Source organism: Archocentrus centrarchus, chromosome 7 (assembly GCF_007364275.1).
Source record: "Archocentrus centrarchus isolate MPI-CPG fArcCen1 chromosome 7, fArcCen1, whole genome shotgun sequence".
Taxonomy (NCBI): domain Eukaryota; kingdom Metazoa; phylum Chordata; class Actinopteri; order Cichliformes; family Cichlidae; genus Archocentrus; species Archocentrus centrarchus.
Window position 1 is genome coordinate 9,426,652 of NC_044352.1, and position 16,101 is coordinate 9,442,752.

Here is a 16,101-nt window from a genome sequence, read left to right on the forward strand (position 1 = left end):
CCCATAAGTAGATGCAATCCTTATATTTAAAATTGTTATTTTGAACAATTATTTTTGAGCCTTTAAAATGGGGGACTGGCAAACAGTTTATGCAAATGTTTTGTTTAATCCCTTGAATTAAAGCCTGCACTTAAACTACATCTTGAGCTTTGCAAGACAAGTCACTGAATTTTAAAAAAAATGAATTTCTTCTCTGTGTGTCTTTGTGGTTTTTTTGACACAGTTCTATTTTCATCCTTATCTACTTTCATCAACGCGTTTCCACTAGATGTGTTTTTAGGGCCCCCAAAACCAAAAAAAAGTTCAGACTAAGTTTCTTTCTTGGTAAACAGTGGTAAGACATATGTCTTTATTATTTTTTTTTCACCTCAGGTCAGGCTTCACCTTCCACTTAAAATATTAGTTTACATGCAAGAGATTTCTACTTACTGGTGGTTCTGTTTTGAATAGTGACAAAAAAAAAAAACCTGCAGTGTTAGATTTTTTTTTTTTAAGTGTGTTTTGAAAATCAAGTCTTCTGGGTAACAGTTTTTAATTAAATTTAACAACTATTAATTAATAGCTTCTTTGTAAACTTTACTGGAAACAGGATGAAAAAAATCCCCTAACATTTATGAGGTATTAGTCATTTAAAATCAACTCTGTTATTTCCTTAACATAATCAAGTTTTTTGCATGTGCACGTACATACACACGTAGGATCTGTATTTGTCATGGTTAGCGGTGTGCGGCAGGTTTAGGACCCCAACGCAGGAATTGAGACAGAACTGAACATAAACTCACAGCTTTATTGCTCAAAATAGCAGGACTTACAGAGCTGGACAGGAGCCAGCAGAACAAACTAGGAAGTTACTTAATCAGAAATACAGGCAGGCGGCCCCACACACAATGGGTGGGAAACCACTGACGATGACAACGTTGCAGAAAACGCAAGAAAACACAGACAATAAATACACTGGAGGTAATCAGGGAGATAGGACACACCAGGGAGCACAGCTGAACTGAATCAAACTAACAGGACAAGGAAGCAAAGCTGACTGTAAGGCAAACAACACAGAGACTGCCAAAGTAAAGCAGGAAGCGGCAAACAGGACCCAGACTAAGGCATATGGACTTGACACAGAGAAACAAGACAAGCCTGGGGACACAGAGATGGAGACAAAACCCAGACAGAAACACCAGGGAGTCAGAAAATATAACATAAGTAACCAAATCACAGTATCAGCCACAGTAATACCATCATGTAGATGGTTTCATATGCCATCTTAGAGGTCATGAGCATTCTGTTGCTTTGTTTGGGTCCACTGTTACTTTGAAGTGTTACCTGTTAAAGGGTGTGATCGCTTTAATTTTAGTGTAGAAGTTATAGTTGAATCTGTTTGCACCATAGTGCCTGTCACAGGTCACCAGTAAAATTAGCCTAAAACCGTTTAATTTAAGTGTTTGAAGTACTGCATGTACCAAAACATCTTAAATATTTTGAGTAATTTCTCCCCTCGACTCGTACAACACATCCAAACACATACAGACAAATAAAACAATATATTTACCCAAATGCTGATTAGAGAGAGAACTATTTTGGCCAGGGCCACTGCCACATAGCCAGCTATGCTCCACGTGACTGGCAGGTCCTGGATATGTGTCTGGCAGAGCGGACTCGTTTGAGTTGTGTTCAATACGTTTTTCATTGTTGTCAGTGCAGCTGGTGTCACGCACTCTGTATTTAGACAAAATAAAATGAGGGAAAAATATCACATCATTGCAAAGGGATGCTACTTGTATGTCATTTATAATTTATTTTAAATAATACAGAATTTCTGCATTTTTACTTTATTTGCATTATAGAAATTGTTAGAATTAAGCATTCTCCCATTAGCCAAATGTTTACTTAAATCAATAAAAGAGCCTGCGTGGAAAATATACATTGCAAATGTCACTGTGGAAGGGGGGAAAAAAACTCTGTTTCCTGCTTTTTGATGTGCCACAGCGAGAGTTTTCAGAGGTAAAACTGAGGGTAAAGTGTGAAAGACTGAATTAATCTCCTGACACCCTCTATACTCATGTGGGGACCTTACAATTATACTTCTTCTAGGTGGTGTTTTATACTTTAAGCATTTGCTGACTTTACTGTGTTATGTCATAAAATAAACCCATTGTCCCACATGAGGACATACCTTAAAATAAAAAAAAAATTCTATGTAATCAAGCAACATCTTCCCGTTCGAAGAGGAAGCTCATTTCATATGTTTATCAGGTCCAGCTAGTCACAAAAACAAATGATCCCATACAAGATTTTAGCTCACATGAGGTTAAAATTTTGCTTTTTTTTTGGTCAAAATAATTAGATTATCTTTTATATTTGCAACCAACAAATTACACCATACCCATTATTTATGTACAGCATTTAAACCTTTACCTTAATATAACTTAATATGACTACATATCTCAGGATATGTAGTCATATTAAGGCCATTTTTTGTTTTCCTTTACATATATTTGTATATTTTATGTCTAAAGGCTTGCATATCCTGTCCTTGTCTATATTTTGCATGGGGATGAAATACAGTTTCATTATCACCTTACTGTACATTCTTGAATGACAATAAAAATTGCTTTGATTCTGGACAATCATTCAACGAGTAAATGAATGGAAATTGCCTTTTAACATACTGTATGTCCCACACAGCTTTAACTGTACAGTATGAAGACACTGCTTCAAATTTCACCATAATAAACTGCAAATATCTCCATATGCAGTCTAGGCTAATATGTAGCTTATTTCCAACACTCTGCCAGAAGTAGTGAAGCCTCTTATTTGCTACCACTGATTTTTAATTCAGAGCTTACCATGAACAATCAGGACGACTTGATGATTCTGGTTTTGACCCCCTACAGCTGCACTGATGGCACACTCGTATCTGCCTGAATCTTCAGGTGAAACCTTGAACATTAGTAGATTTTGCTTCTCCCCAAATGTAACCCTCCAAGAGCTGTTGTAGTACACTTGTTTGTCACCATTACTCCTCCTGATAATGCCGTGTTTCACCCCATTGTTAAGCTGTTAAAAAAAACAAACAAAAACAGTTTTGATGTTTACAGAATTTTGTTGCATTTATACTTTAAAGTCTGAAATAAGTGACTGACCTTGTACCATGTCACAGAGAGGAAATTTTGGTTCTTTTCTGCAACTGGACACTCAAGTGAGACATCTTCACTGCAGTTCCTTTGAATCTGGGGTTTACTCTGGCTTACATAATGCACCAGCAGCAGCTGAGATAAACAAACCACCATATTCAGAGAGAACAACATGTTTGAATGGATGGGAGCGCCCACAAAAATATTAACAAAACCTTAAAAACTTGAGTTTTGATTTAACTCACCTTAATGATCAATATCAACCGCCACATCATTCACAAGGCATCTGACACTTGAGTTTGCTGTAACAAGTGTTTTTCACTTTCCTTGAAACTGAGTCACAGTTTCCTGTGAAAGGGGCTTTTAAGTATTTACTGTACTGAATGACAAAGCACCCCCATGTGGTGTAATGTGTGTATACAGTGCTGCTTTTTTATTTATTTATTCATTTTGCATATTTGTCACTCTTCATCAAACAGATTTTAATTTTGGACAAAGATAACCTGAATAAATACAGAAATGCAGTTTTAGATGATGATTTCATTTATTAAGGGGAAAAAAGCTACCTAAACCTACCTGGCCCCATGTGAAAAAGTAATTGTGCCTACAATTAATTATTTTAATTTAATACATTTTTTTGGAAAGCTGAGTGCAATTTTAATACCCATGTCCAGTACCAATTATTGCCAGATCTACTGAATCAAAATCACTTAAATATAACCTGTCTGACAAGGTGAAGTAGGCTAAAAGATTCCAAAAAGCAACACATCACACCACAATCTAAAGAAACTCAAGGATAAATGAGAAACAAAATCATTGATATCTATGTGCAGATGATTGAGAATAAGTGAAGAACAAGCACAAAGTATGTCCTCCAAGGTGAATCGGGCCAAACACAAAGTTAAGAGCCTATAATGTTCAGAAACCCCTCAGTAGTGCTGTCTGATGAATCACTGGCATTAATGTTGATATCCCTGATAATGGTAATCCTGCCTAACTTAATAGCCAAAGATAAAAAGTCCTAAAAGTCTGAGAGAAAAGATCCAGCACACCCAAGTGGATGATATATGAAACTACCATACAAGCGGTGAACTCATCCAATTTTGATCATCATCATCATCTCAGAGGAGTTGTAAGATCTTGAAGACATCATCTGGGATAAAAATGTGTTTTTAAATATAGCAACAGCTCCACCTCCTCGGCCAGAAATCTGGGGGAGCACAGAAAATGAGCAGTCTCTGGGACATAGTTTTAAAATTGTGAGAGTTTGTGTAGGAGACTTTGTGCAGTGTAGGATGTCTTGAATGGTTCATAATAGACACTAGAAGTCAAGTTATCCATCCATTTTCTTAATGACTTTTTGGACTGTGTCACAGGGGGTGCATAGAGAGTATGAAACACAGATGTGGCGTCAAGGTCAGAAAAATTAAGAGTGCCTAAAAACCTGCATTCTATCTGAACACCACTGGATGGTGATAACTGTGGTTGCAAAAGGACTTCCAGTCCTATAATAGTCTGTGGGAAAACAGCTTTCTGTCTTGCCTTTCCTTCTGAGTTTATGGTCTCAGTCAATCATTTTCAGTCACAATGAATGAAAATTTAAGTCTATTTTGTAAATCTTATTCATTCCATGTTTTAAAATGGGGGATTATCTGTGGTATGAAACCAGAGGGTTATTAGTTACTAACTAATTAGTTACATTAGTTACTAATTAATGAGTTGTTAGTCAAAAGTCACTGGCCAAAGAGCATGCTTTTTCACAGTAAGGCCCCCTCCTCATCGCATTCGATTTTTTTCTCTAACGGATGACATCATGGTAGCCACGTCCAAAGACAGACAACCACACACTCTCACTTCTAGATCTGTGGCCAATTTAAAATCACCAAAACTGAATCATAAAAATAACTTTATACAGCATCTTTCAAAGTGATTTACAGAGCAAGATGGGAAGCAAACAGTAAATAAAACATTTAAGAAGAGATAAACGTGAAACAACGTAAGGCTGTAGAACATAACGTAATGAAGGACAACATAGACACATGTTTTTGTTTTGTTTTTTGTGTTTCAGTAAGACATTTAGCTGCTGCATTTTTGACCAGCTGTAGTTTGTGTAAACTTTGTTGGCTCAAACATCTGTATAATGAACTGCAATAATCTAACCTAAGAGAGATAAAAGCATGTATATCCGTCTCTAGATTTCTTTTAGATAAAACTTAATGCATCTTACTGAGTCTCCTAAGCCACCTAAAACAAGACTGGGCAACTGAATTGACAATATTGGATCAACTTTTATGGATAAGGAATTCAGGTGTGTTGTACTGAGTGTGCTAGACACACTGAGGCCAATAACAGTCACCTCTGTTTTATCCATATGTAGCTGCACTAAGCTCTGTGCCCTTCAGCACTTAATGTCATGGATACAGTCACTGAGTGCATTGAATTTAAGAATGTCATTGGTCTAAAAGAGATGTACAGCTGTGTATCATCTGTATAGGCGTGCCCCAGGGGTAACATGTAAAAGAAAACAGAAGGGGTTCAAGCACAGACCCCTGAGGTATGCCCCAGGACATCTTCACTGAGGACAACTGTGATTTTTCCAATGACTTGTCAATGTCATCAGGAAATTTCCCCACAGACTTCTATACAACCGGAATTCTTTTTGCAACCAGAGACATCTTACCCTGCTGGTCATTAAAAAGAAAACAGGTTTAAGGTCTTCCACTTGGCCTCATGTTTCAGACCCAGATGCCATGCCAATCTTTTATACACTGTATAATTCACACACTTTTCTGCAGCAAACTACTATGTAAGCTCCTTTCCTGAACATTGGAAGCAATTTAGGGTTCACTGTTTGTCTTTAAACACTTTGACACGTGGACAGGAGGGTTTATGGCTGAAGAGCTTTACGACCTGAAACAGCAGGAAACAATAATACAATAAGCCAAAGGAAGACAGTGGATATTTATGAGCATTTTACATGCAATGTAATAATCACAGTGCAAACATAAAAATAAGGACAAGATTAACTGAAGCATAAAATATAGTCAGGTCCATAATTTGTTGGACAAAACTTATTATATACAAAACCGAATTCAGAAGTACTTCCAAACAAGTAGCAGCTGAAGGTGTCTGCATTAAAAATCCTGCAGAGCATCTCACGGGAAGAAACACAGTGTTTGATGACATCTATGAATTCTAGATGTCAGGCATTTATTGACTACAAGAGATTTTCATCCAAGTATTAAAAGCAATCCTTATATTTAAATTTATGTTTACCCAGTTAATTTTGAGCCTCTGAAAATGGAGGAACTATGTATAAAAAATGAATGTAATACCTAAAGCGTTAATGCAAACTATTTGTAAAACCTCCTAAATTAATTTAGAAACTTCAATCACGTATTGGTTGTTTAATTTAAAATCCATTGTGGTGGTGTACAGAGGCAAAATTGCAGAAACTGTGTCTTTGTCCAACAGTTATGATCATAGCTGTAAAAGGTATATGTTGGAACATATGTGTTGTTTGTCAGTACAGATGCACCTTGAGCAAGCTGGATCACTGACCAGAGGGAAGAATGCAAAATCTTTTAGGTATGAAATAAATCTTAAATTGGTCAGTGAAATCTTTCTCCCACAGATGAATTGTCTCACGTTAATCACACACACACACACACACACACACACACACACACACACACACACACACACACACACACACACACACACACACACACACACACACACACACACACACACACACACACACACACACACATATGAGTCTGGCTCATCCTGTTGTTTTTAACACAGGGAACTCCCCATTGTCTTTCTTCAAGCGTATTATTTGTAAGTGCCGTTCTTGTTGACAAAGGAGGTCGATATATGGTTATTAATAGCAGGCCGGCTTTATGGAAAAGGGAAGCATGAGGCCTTTGGATTCCACCATCTGCATTAAACAATACCTCATTCAGCAGCAGCTGGCACAGGGACATAGAAGTTTACTGATGTTACAGCAGAACATTGGTGGAAATGAGGATTTTCTCTCTCTCTCTCTCTCTTTTTTTTTGGCCACTTCCCATTGGACACCAGTGAGTGCAGCTGCGAGCAGTTTTAGATCTGTGACAGGGAATAATCTCAGCAGGAGAAATAAATAGCTTATACAAAAACATGCTACTCCGCATTTCTGAAATACCTCTGTGTTGCAGATGTGCTGATATTCTTGTACTGGATTAAGAAAAGCATGATAACCAAGCTCAAAGGAATTTTAAAGTTCATTCAAACTATGTGTTATGAGGAAATAATGCAGTCATAAAAGTCAGCGACAAAAACTTGTAAGACTTATCGAAGTTGTGATTCTCCAGAGGTTTGATTGCTGGTGTAAATGTGAGTGAGTGCAAGTGTGATGTGTGTCTGATTTTGCCTCTCAGTACTGCTGTTAAAGGGTGTTGCACGCCACACTAAATCCCAGAGGTTGTTAGCACGCCCAGCTGCTTGTGCAGGTCTCCATGTTTCTGTCAGCAAGGTTGTTCACTGCAAACTCTTTCGCCTCTGATTGAGGAAATCCTCTGACTGTTTGCTCTGTTTGCTGAAATGAAACATCCCAATGGTTCCGCCGTCTCTCCCACAGGCCCTGTACACAGAGACTTTCCCATGAAGACCATGCATGTTTACAAGGGTTTGACAGATATATAGCTCTTTGATGGACCATAACAGTACCGGTCTCTCTCTGCTTGCAGGGGGTCACATTATAGATTGAAATAAAATAGCCTGTTTTCATTTATTCCACAATTACATTCTTGTTGAAACTGTAATTGAGAACAAGAAAGAAACTTGAAGCCAATCAAATTATTCTTAGTTCGGTTCAGTTTATCATCCAACAAGAGGAAATCATTGAAACATAAAGACAACAAAACACAGCAGGACAGAACTGAAGACATATCACAATATAGAAAAAAAAGGCTTGTATGCAAAATGAAAAACAAAAATGATTAAATAAATGCTATTTTGAAAACTTGCACCAAAAAAATGCCCCTAATTTTTGGATACCTATATCTCTGAATGGAGGGGGAGAATGTCAGATTCCTTGAATAAGCAGTGCCTGACATTTGTTATGGATTTCTGCTATTTGTTGACCCAAAATGTCTAACAATGAGAGCTGCTACTCAACAGTTACTTGTTATCTTGATGATGTTACTTCAGTGATTTATTTAATTGCTTTCAGTAAATTTGGGTTTGTAATTAGACACCAGTAAAACAATACTTTTTATAATTTTGTTTTTAAATAAATAAGCTAAAGAGCGGCACAGAGTACTTTTGGCTTCCAAAGAGAGGAAACACAAAAAAGTTTGAGATCACCTTGAGCTGGATAAACAACCTTGTAACGTATGTGGTCTTAATGGGGTCCCTAATGGGAAGTATTAACTAAGTACTTTTAAGAAGCTAAGTACCTTTACTTAAGGACATTTACTGTACTTCAGTACAAATCTAAACTTGCTTTTAATGCCTCTTTCTATCTTTAAAATTCAGAGAGAAATCCTCTGTTACATTTATGTCACACTACTTACCACTGAATTTTTATCAAACCAAACACGAGCTTATATTATGATTTTGCTGTACTTAAAATACCCAAACCTGAATTAATGCTGAAAATTATTTAGTAACTAGTTTAATGATTGTTATTTTAATGCAAGTATGACACCACAAACTCATCGGGAAGGTATTTACTGAGGTCATAGATGAAAGGAGCTAAAGGTCCCTTTTCCTGTAGATGTTTATGCAGTTACATTATTTCCAGTTTTTGCCCCCTGTTGGACATTAGAAAGACTTTTGCATTGGCTTCAGTTTTAATCTGGAGGTTACTCCCATTTTTTACACACAGACTGACAGTGTAGTTCCTACAGTCATTCTAGTGTAGCCGAGGCTTTCTGAACACTAGCTCTGCTCCAACCTGACTAACAAAGGTACAATGGGAAAGTAACAATGTTGTATTGTGTTGTGTTTGCAGCCTCATTTTGCAACTTCTAAGCAAGAAAAAAATCATTCTTTATTGTTCTTCCACAAGGTCAAGATGCTTTATTTATATGGGACATAGCAATGACAGAAGTTGATCTTTAGTGCTTTCCACATGAGGAAAATGATTGATGCTTTTAAGTCAAAAAGAACAAATTAAAATCAATGATAAAAAGAAACATGTGTTATGCTAACCACAATCTTAGCTATGAGTACGGGATAGAAAAGACAAATAACTTGACAACCACACAAACATAAACTAGGAAAACATAGTGCTAAGAAAAAAATCACAAGAAATAAACAATAAAATCAAACTTAAAAGGGAGGATAATGAAATAATAGGAGGGGATTTATTGTAGAAAACTAAGAAAATGTATTTAAATTAACACAAATACTTCCCCTAAACACCCAAAAATAAATACTTCTACATTCTGTGGAAGATGATTTTTTTTCCCCTCCCGTTTGATCTGGATAATGTCTTGTACTGCTCAATTCATCTGTAATTGGCTGGAATAAATCCTGTCTTTGTGAGGGACATGAGGCTGCAGAGCTGCATCATGCTGCCTGTTCAATTGTTTATTTAAGGAAGCAAAAAACCCTCAAGTCTGTATTGCTGTATTCTCACCTCAAGGCCTGAGGCTTTGCCAAAGCTCGATTGTCCAAGCCTGAAACAGAACAGATCCGTGTTAAGACGTGTGCATTGTTCCCTAATTTCTTCCCTGGGATTTCCTTTTACCAGCTCTCTCCGCCCACCCTTCACTCTCCATCATCCTCCATCTCCCTCTGAAGGCCTTGCCAAGCTGTCTGGCACATGAAAACAATTGTTCTTGCATGTTCAAGGAGACAAAACTGTCTCCTTGCATTGGCGAGCTTCTCCCCCACAGAAGCTCAGCTGATGGTCAAGCAGACAGACTTCCCCTCCCTCCTCTTCCTCCTTTTTGGAAAAGTGTTTGTGTTCAGTAAAATCAGAAGAATGGTATCTGAGCCTTGAACCACAAAGTGACTCAGAACTATCAATATCTTTGACACGCAGGTGGAGCCAGGGGCCATCTCTTCAGCCAGTGATTGTTTGAAACATGCTGAAACAGACTCTTTGAGAGCAAAAGCCATTAAAATATTACCATGTGCAGGTTTATGTCTAGCAACAGCTCTCTGGCAAGACTACAAAATGCTGAAGATAAGCACCCATATGGGAATCAGTCCCACGTTCCCAGATGATGCTGAAAAATGCTTTACATCCTTCCTGTTTCTGGATCATCTATTTTAACTTTTTTCTATCTTCTGTTAGTGAGGCAAGGACAGGAACACTTTGAGCTGTCTGAGGAGTGATTTGTGCTTCATTTGCAAAGGTGTTCTCATAGAGCGAGCTATTGCTCAACAGTAGTCATTAAACTGTGCTTCCTAAATGTGACTGTTCCTCTTCCATGTCTTTAGATTGCATAACAATCAATCAGCAAGAGGAACAAGCAAATTTTGCCAAAGTATGCTAACTTCCTCTTCTTTTATTCATGAATGACTCAATCCTGTCTATTTCTATCTGTAATGTACAATAAAACAATGAGCATTTCAGTGGGAAACATAAAGAAACAAAGTTTACACACACACAATATGTCTAATCTTTCCACTTTATTGCACAATTAAACATTATTCTAGCATCGTACACCCAAGTCATGTAACACCTACAGGAAAGTACAAAATGCATTAGTTCAATATTTCAGCTTGGGAAAAAAACAAAAAAAAACCAATGAGTAATATATGAAGCATCTGGTATTCAGTTGGGTGTGCATACAAAAAAAATCCCCAAAATATAAAACCTTCCTTCAATGAACAGACATAATACAGCAGAAAGGTATAGCTAATTTAGCAGAAAATGCTCTGTCCTAGTAGTTTTAGGTAAAACAGTCAAGCTCCATCTATTATTGTCATCTCACAGAACATAAAACTGGCAGGAGGAGGTGGAACTGCCGTCTGGCTTCATTTAAGCTCTGCTAAAATTCTCTATTGGGACTGGGATGTCCAAGGAGGAGGAAAAACTTACCAAAGTGAAGCGGTAAACCTTGGCAGCGGTCTCCAGGTGGATCCTCTGGACCCTGTCAGACATGTTAAGCAGATCCAGACTGATTTTTTTTCTGACTTTAGGTACTTGCTGTCTTTGTTTCCGCCCTTTTCTTCTAATCATCTTCATTTTTTAAAAAACTTTTTTATCTTAGGAAAAAAAAAAAAAGTTTCTTGATTTGGTTGAACACTCAGGATTTTGTTTTCTCACTCTGAAAAGTATCACTAGAGATCGGTACATCTGGGTCCCAGTGCTGGATGATGTCAAGACTGGCGGTGACCCAAAGCCCCGCCGCACAGAGAGTTCCTCAGAGAGGTCGGCTGCGTGTTGTTTTCCCTTCCTTTGCCTACGTGACATCTTCCTGCTGGGGGGAGCCTCGGGGAGCCATCTGAGGAGGCCCGGTCCCTGAGTGCGGAGGACAAATTCAACTTATCCTGACAGAGCAGGTGGGGGAGGAAAGTAAACTCAGACCCCCAGCATGCACCTTCAACTGCTTTAAAATTAACTTTCCATACAGCCTCCTTTTTTCACTGGGGAGCCTTCCTCTGTCATTCTGAGGACTGAGTTTGCAGTCTTATTCAAAGAGATGCCAGAAGGGAACTTGCGCTCAGCTCTCTATCGCTGAGCTGCAATCTGCCTGTTAAAACGTTCATTACACTGGCTTTCTTCAGACTGGAGAAGAAGCCCACAGAGGCTGGGCGGCTTTGGCTTAGTAGCATTATGACATACAGGCGCATGACAAATTAAAGGAAAAACTCGAACCCTTGCCCCCTATACTTCGGGAATGTTTTTTGTGCCGTGGTGAGAATTTTGCTGCCATCATTTGGGTCCACTTGTCCCCATAGAGCAGTGGTGGGTAACATGTTTTATTAATTTTACTGGTTTAGATAAAGTCAGTGAAGGCCACACAGTGTATAAAATAATCAAAAAATGTTTATAGGAATGAAAATATTACATTGCATTGGTATTTAGTTAAATAGCAATAAACTTGATTCCTTGGTATAATGCTGCAGGATTGAGATGGTCCAGACTGCCCATGTGCTCTAGACAGAAGAATCACTACAAATCAAAACAAAATGATTCTTTGTGATCGCCTTTATCCTGTTAAAACATTTTTATTTTCATGGGAGTGGTCTCTTCCAGGAGGATAATGCCCCCTCCATAAGGGGGTTGATAGATGGAACTGAATGGCTAAAAAAAAAATATCAAAATGATGGAAATTACATCCTATGGCTTTCACAGTCACCAGTTCTCAACCTATTGGAATACTGATGGAGTTTTTTGGAGCAACATGTTAGATAGTGCTATCCAGCATCCTCATCAAAATACCAAATGAGGGAATATCTTTTGGAAGACCGGTCTTCCATTCCTCCAGTAGATTGTCGGGGTCTCAGGGTCTGAGTGCCAAGGGAAGCTGTTCTGATAGCATGTGGTGCCCAAACACTTTTTTGTTAGTTTTCCCATTAATTTGTCACTTGTCTGCATTTTTCAATGAAAGCTGTCTGAATTTGCTTCATGCCACAGAAACCAGAGTGCAAGAAAAGACATCAAGCACAAGAGAAACTTTTGCAGCTGCAAAATAAATAAAGCAGTAATTATCTGTCATGTTGACAGTGATATGAGAACCTGAATATCAAATCTAGTGGGATTTTTCAACTTGAGCTTAACTACTAATAAGAAATGACATGACAAAACAACAAATATCTTGAGAATCTGCTCTGGGATTAAATTTGCATCATTTGCCATCATTAAATGTCACTTAGGTTTCACTTCAAAACTCCCCTGTGACCTTTGACCTCTCACCCCATCTCTCCCTGTCCTTTGGGCCCACAGCAGTGATTTATCCCTCTGACATACCAACAGCTGTGTTGGGGGCTCCGAACAGAGTGTGGGCTACTATTTGCCGTGACTAATCGATAACAGACTTCAAAAAACACCAATCGTGAGTTCTGGGAAAAACACACCACTCTGTGACACTGGAAACCCCGAACCCCTTGCTTTGGCTCTGCAATGCTTCATAAACAACATCTTGGCACCATCACTGTAAACAGTGGAAATGTTTGTATGTGTGACATCTTTCAGCAAAGACATAAAAAAACAAAAAACATTTAAACCTCAAAATTTGTGATTAGGATCAATGTTTTCAAATGTTTATTAGAAAAGAGCAGTGATTTTCGAAACTGCAGCTGCTCGTTGTATAATGCAAGCACTCTTTTTTTTTAAAGTGGGTGACTAACAGATTGCTGGTCCCAGATATACACACTCCATTAATCTGCTCTTTAGTGCAGGAAATCTGAAATACATTATGATATAATTAAATTGATTTTGTTTGTGCCAATGGCGTTTTTTTTTAAAGAAGGGGAATTGCTTTTGTTTTTATAAAATATATTTTATTTAAACTTTTCTCAAGAAAAAGGAAAAAAAAAAACAACTTTCAAAAAAAAAATGCACTGCATCTTTGAAAGGCTTATGCGTAAATTTCCAGTCAAGTATAAATATCTCTTTCTTTGGTTCCATTATTTGATCCAGCATGTGTACGTGTACATGAGCGCGCTCTCCGAAACCAGCTTTGACTCTTCCCTGAGAAAGTCTTTGAGGAGTTTCAGGTTGTCAGTCATTCACTGGTCTTCAGTCAGCGTCTCATTCGCAGCGGACCCAGCCCTCTCATTTTCAAACAGTCTTTTCCATCTTTGATCTGGAAAGAAAGAAATGCCTCGGTCATATATAAGGATTAAACTTTTTTTTTTTTACATACTTATAAAAGCGATATTTTCATGTGAATTAAAGTAGTTTCTACGAACCAACAACTAAATTTTTAACTTTACCGCTGACAAAAGTGTTTTGCATGGCTGTGATTTCCTTAAGGACGATTTTCTTAAGTAAAAACACCCTCTGTGTGAAGAATTTAAAGCGAGGGTTAAGAGGTTGCAGTGTGTTATACTGCGAACAAACTTTAAGATAAGAGAGAGAGAGAGAGAGAGAGAGCTGCAATGGCAAGGGATAAACATGGTGTAGTTTACTGCGCACGGTTAGACCAACAAATTCTATTATAGAGCTATGTGATCAGGTTATTGGCATGTTTAACACAGCTGTCTAATTTAAGCCTTTTTAACCTGACCATGGAGATATAAATCATTTACCCCTTTTCTCTGGTTGCTCAAACAGAAGGTACAGATGGTCCGCGGCTGTTTTGCCCCACTCTCTCCTTGCGCGTAGACCGCGCCGAGGCATGGCTGCCCATCTGCGCCACCGTCTCCAATTAGAAGCACGTTGGCTAAATGAGAAATGTAGCTGGATGCCAGTCGAAGAGTTTCAATCTTGGAGAGCTTTCTGTCCACGGGCTCCGTGGGTATGAGAGTCCGAAGAGCAGTGAAAGCGGTGTTGACACTCTGCGTCCTGCCTCTCTCCCTGGCGTTAGCTGCGCTCCTCTGTTTCATGATCACCGCAGAGTCTCCTTCCAGTTGGCTGGAAATCCGTGTTCGTTTGTCGGTGGAGCTACAGTAACTTTGCTCCGAGCTGCCGTCGCTCTCGCTGCGGTTTTCATCGTCCTCTGAGGTAACTGTGAAGTCCGAGTAGATCATGTGCGTCGCCACAGGCCGCAGCATGGCAAAAGTCATCATTTAAAAAAAAAAGTTACCAGTCCCGACTCCAGATCCGCTGCGCAATCAGTCCAAAAACACTCTCAGGGACCGTCCCAACCTACATCGCAATATGGCACGACGTTTCCCACACATAACCACCTCCGAAAACGCACGTTTCTAATGAAGCTCACCAATTTCTTATAAGTCCGCTTGCATAGGGCCTAGTCAGGGATGGACACAGACTACCTGGTCAGCTGGGCTCTTATAACTGAATGGGAGGAGCTGACAACAACACTTACAGTTACACTAGCCTCTCAAGTGAAAAGGACTCAGTAAACTGGGGTCCTTTCCACTTAAAGGGGAAACGTTAGGATTCATTTGAGAGAGAGTTGCTAGAAATTAGATACATTTTGAGTTTCACAGCTAGAAGATAAAAGGATCTCTGGGACTTCACAAATACATTGTAGCTACCTCCACACAGGCAGAGCAATGTGACATATGATATATATTTATATATTATGTAACAGTGGTAGTATCTAGTAGTAGTAGTAGTAGTAGTGCAAGTGGCATCACAGTGTTGTATTCATTTATTGTAACCTACTTTATATTATTGGTGATTAAGTCCATAACATTCAAGTTTTTAATAAACTGATGTGTCTTTTAGAATGTAAAAACAAACTAATAATTTTGCTGCCAAGGAAAAAGGAAGGAAACATAATACTAACATAAGATAATAACATAATAATAATGATAACAGCACTCTTAAAAGAGTAGCACTTATTGGAAATATAAGGCGGCATAATACAGAAGTACTCAAACTACCAAATGTAGTACTGAACTAAATGTACTTAGTTTCATTCTACTTCTGCATATATGTATGGCATGCAGTCAAACCTTACTTAATATATAATAAATGTTTCTGCAGAAGCTGCATGATTAGAAATTTGCAAAATTCAAAAGCACAGATTTATGTGTATGATCTTTAAATGCATTTGGGAATTGAATTTTGCTCTCCAGTTATTTTACAATCGAATGTCTTTCTTCTTGTGAAATGGTTATATTTTTGCCACACACTGAGGTCTGTTGTGGTGGGCTGGTAAACCACATCAGTAAAGGCAAGCCCCAAATTAATCTCCTGAGACCTGAGCTTCTGATTGCGATGCATTTTTCATTTCTGCTAGATATTTGTGATTTGATGGACCTGATATGTATATAAACTAAGAGTCCTCTTCAGACAGGAAGCTGTACTTTGTTAGATGGTTGTGACATACTTTTATCAAAAAAAAAAAAGTCCTCAGATGGGGATAGTGGGTTTATTTTACAA

General features: G+C 38.3%; 1 protein-coding gene across 1 annotated transcript; it reads right to left on the reverse strand.

Moving 5' to 3' along the window:
• Positions 1 to 13,649: 13,649 nt before the first annotated feature.
• Positions 13,650 to 15,029, reverse strand: tcf15 (transcription factor 15). The gene is made up of 2 exons (XM_030734420.1): positions 14,337 to 15,029; positions 13,650 to 13,891 (listed from the first exon to the last, which is right to left on the reverse strand). The coding sequence occupies exons 1-2, from the start codon at positions 14,814 to 14,816 to the stop codon at positions 13,829 to 13,831; spliced, it is 543 nt and encodes a 180-aa protein (XP_030590280.1). The 5' UTR covers positions 14,817 to 15,029; the 3' UTR covers positions 13,650 to 13,828.
• Positions 15,030 to 16,101: the final 1,072 nt, after the last annotated feature.

Excerpts from the sequence above, each read along its gene's own strand:
- tcf15 (XM_030734420.1), bottom strand. The coding sequence starts at position 14,816 with ATGATGACTTTTGCCATGCTGCGGCCTGTGGCGACGCACATGATCTAC. Across the intron at positions 13,892-14,336 it reads TGAGCAACCAGAGAAAAGGG|ATCAAAGATGGAAAAGACTG; the intron begins GTAAATGATTTA and ends CTTTCTTTCCAG.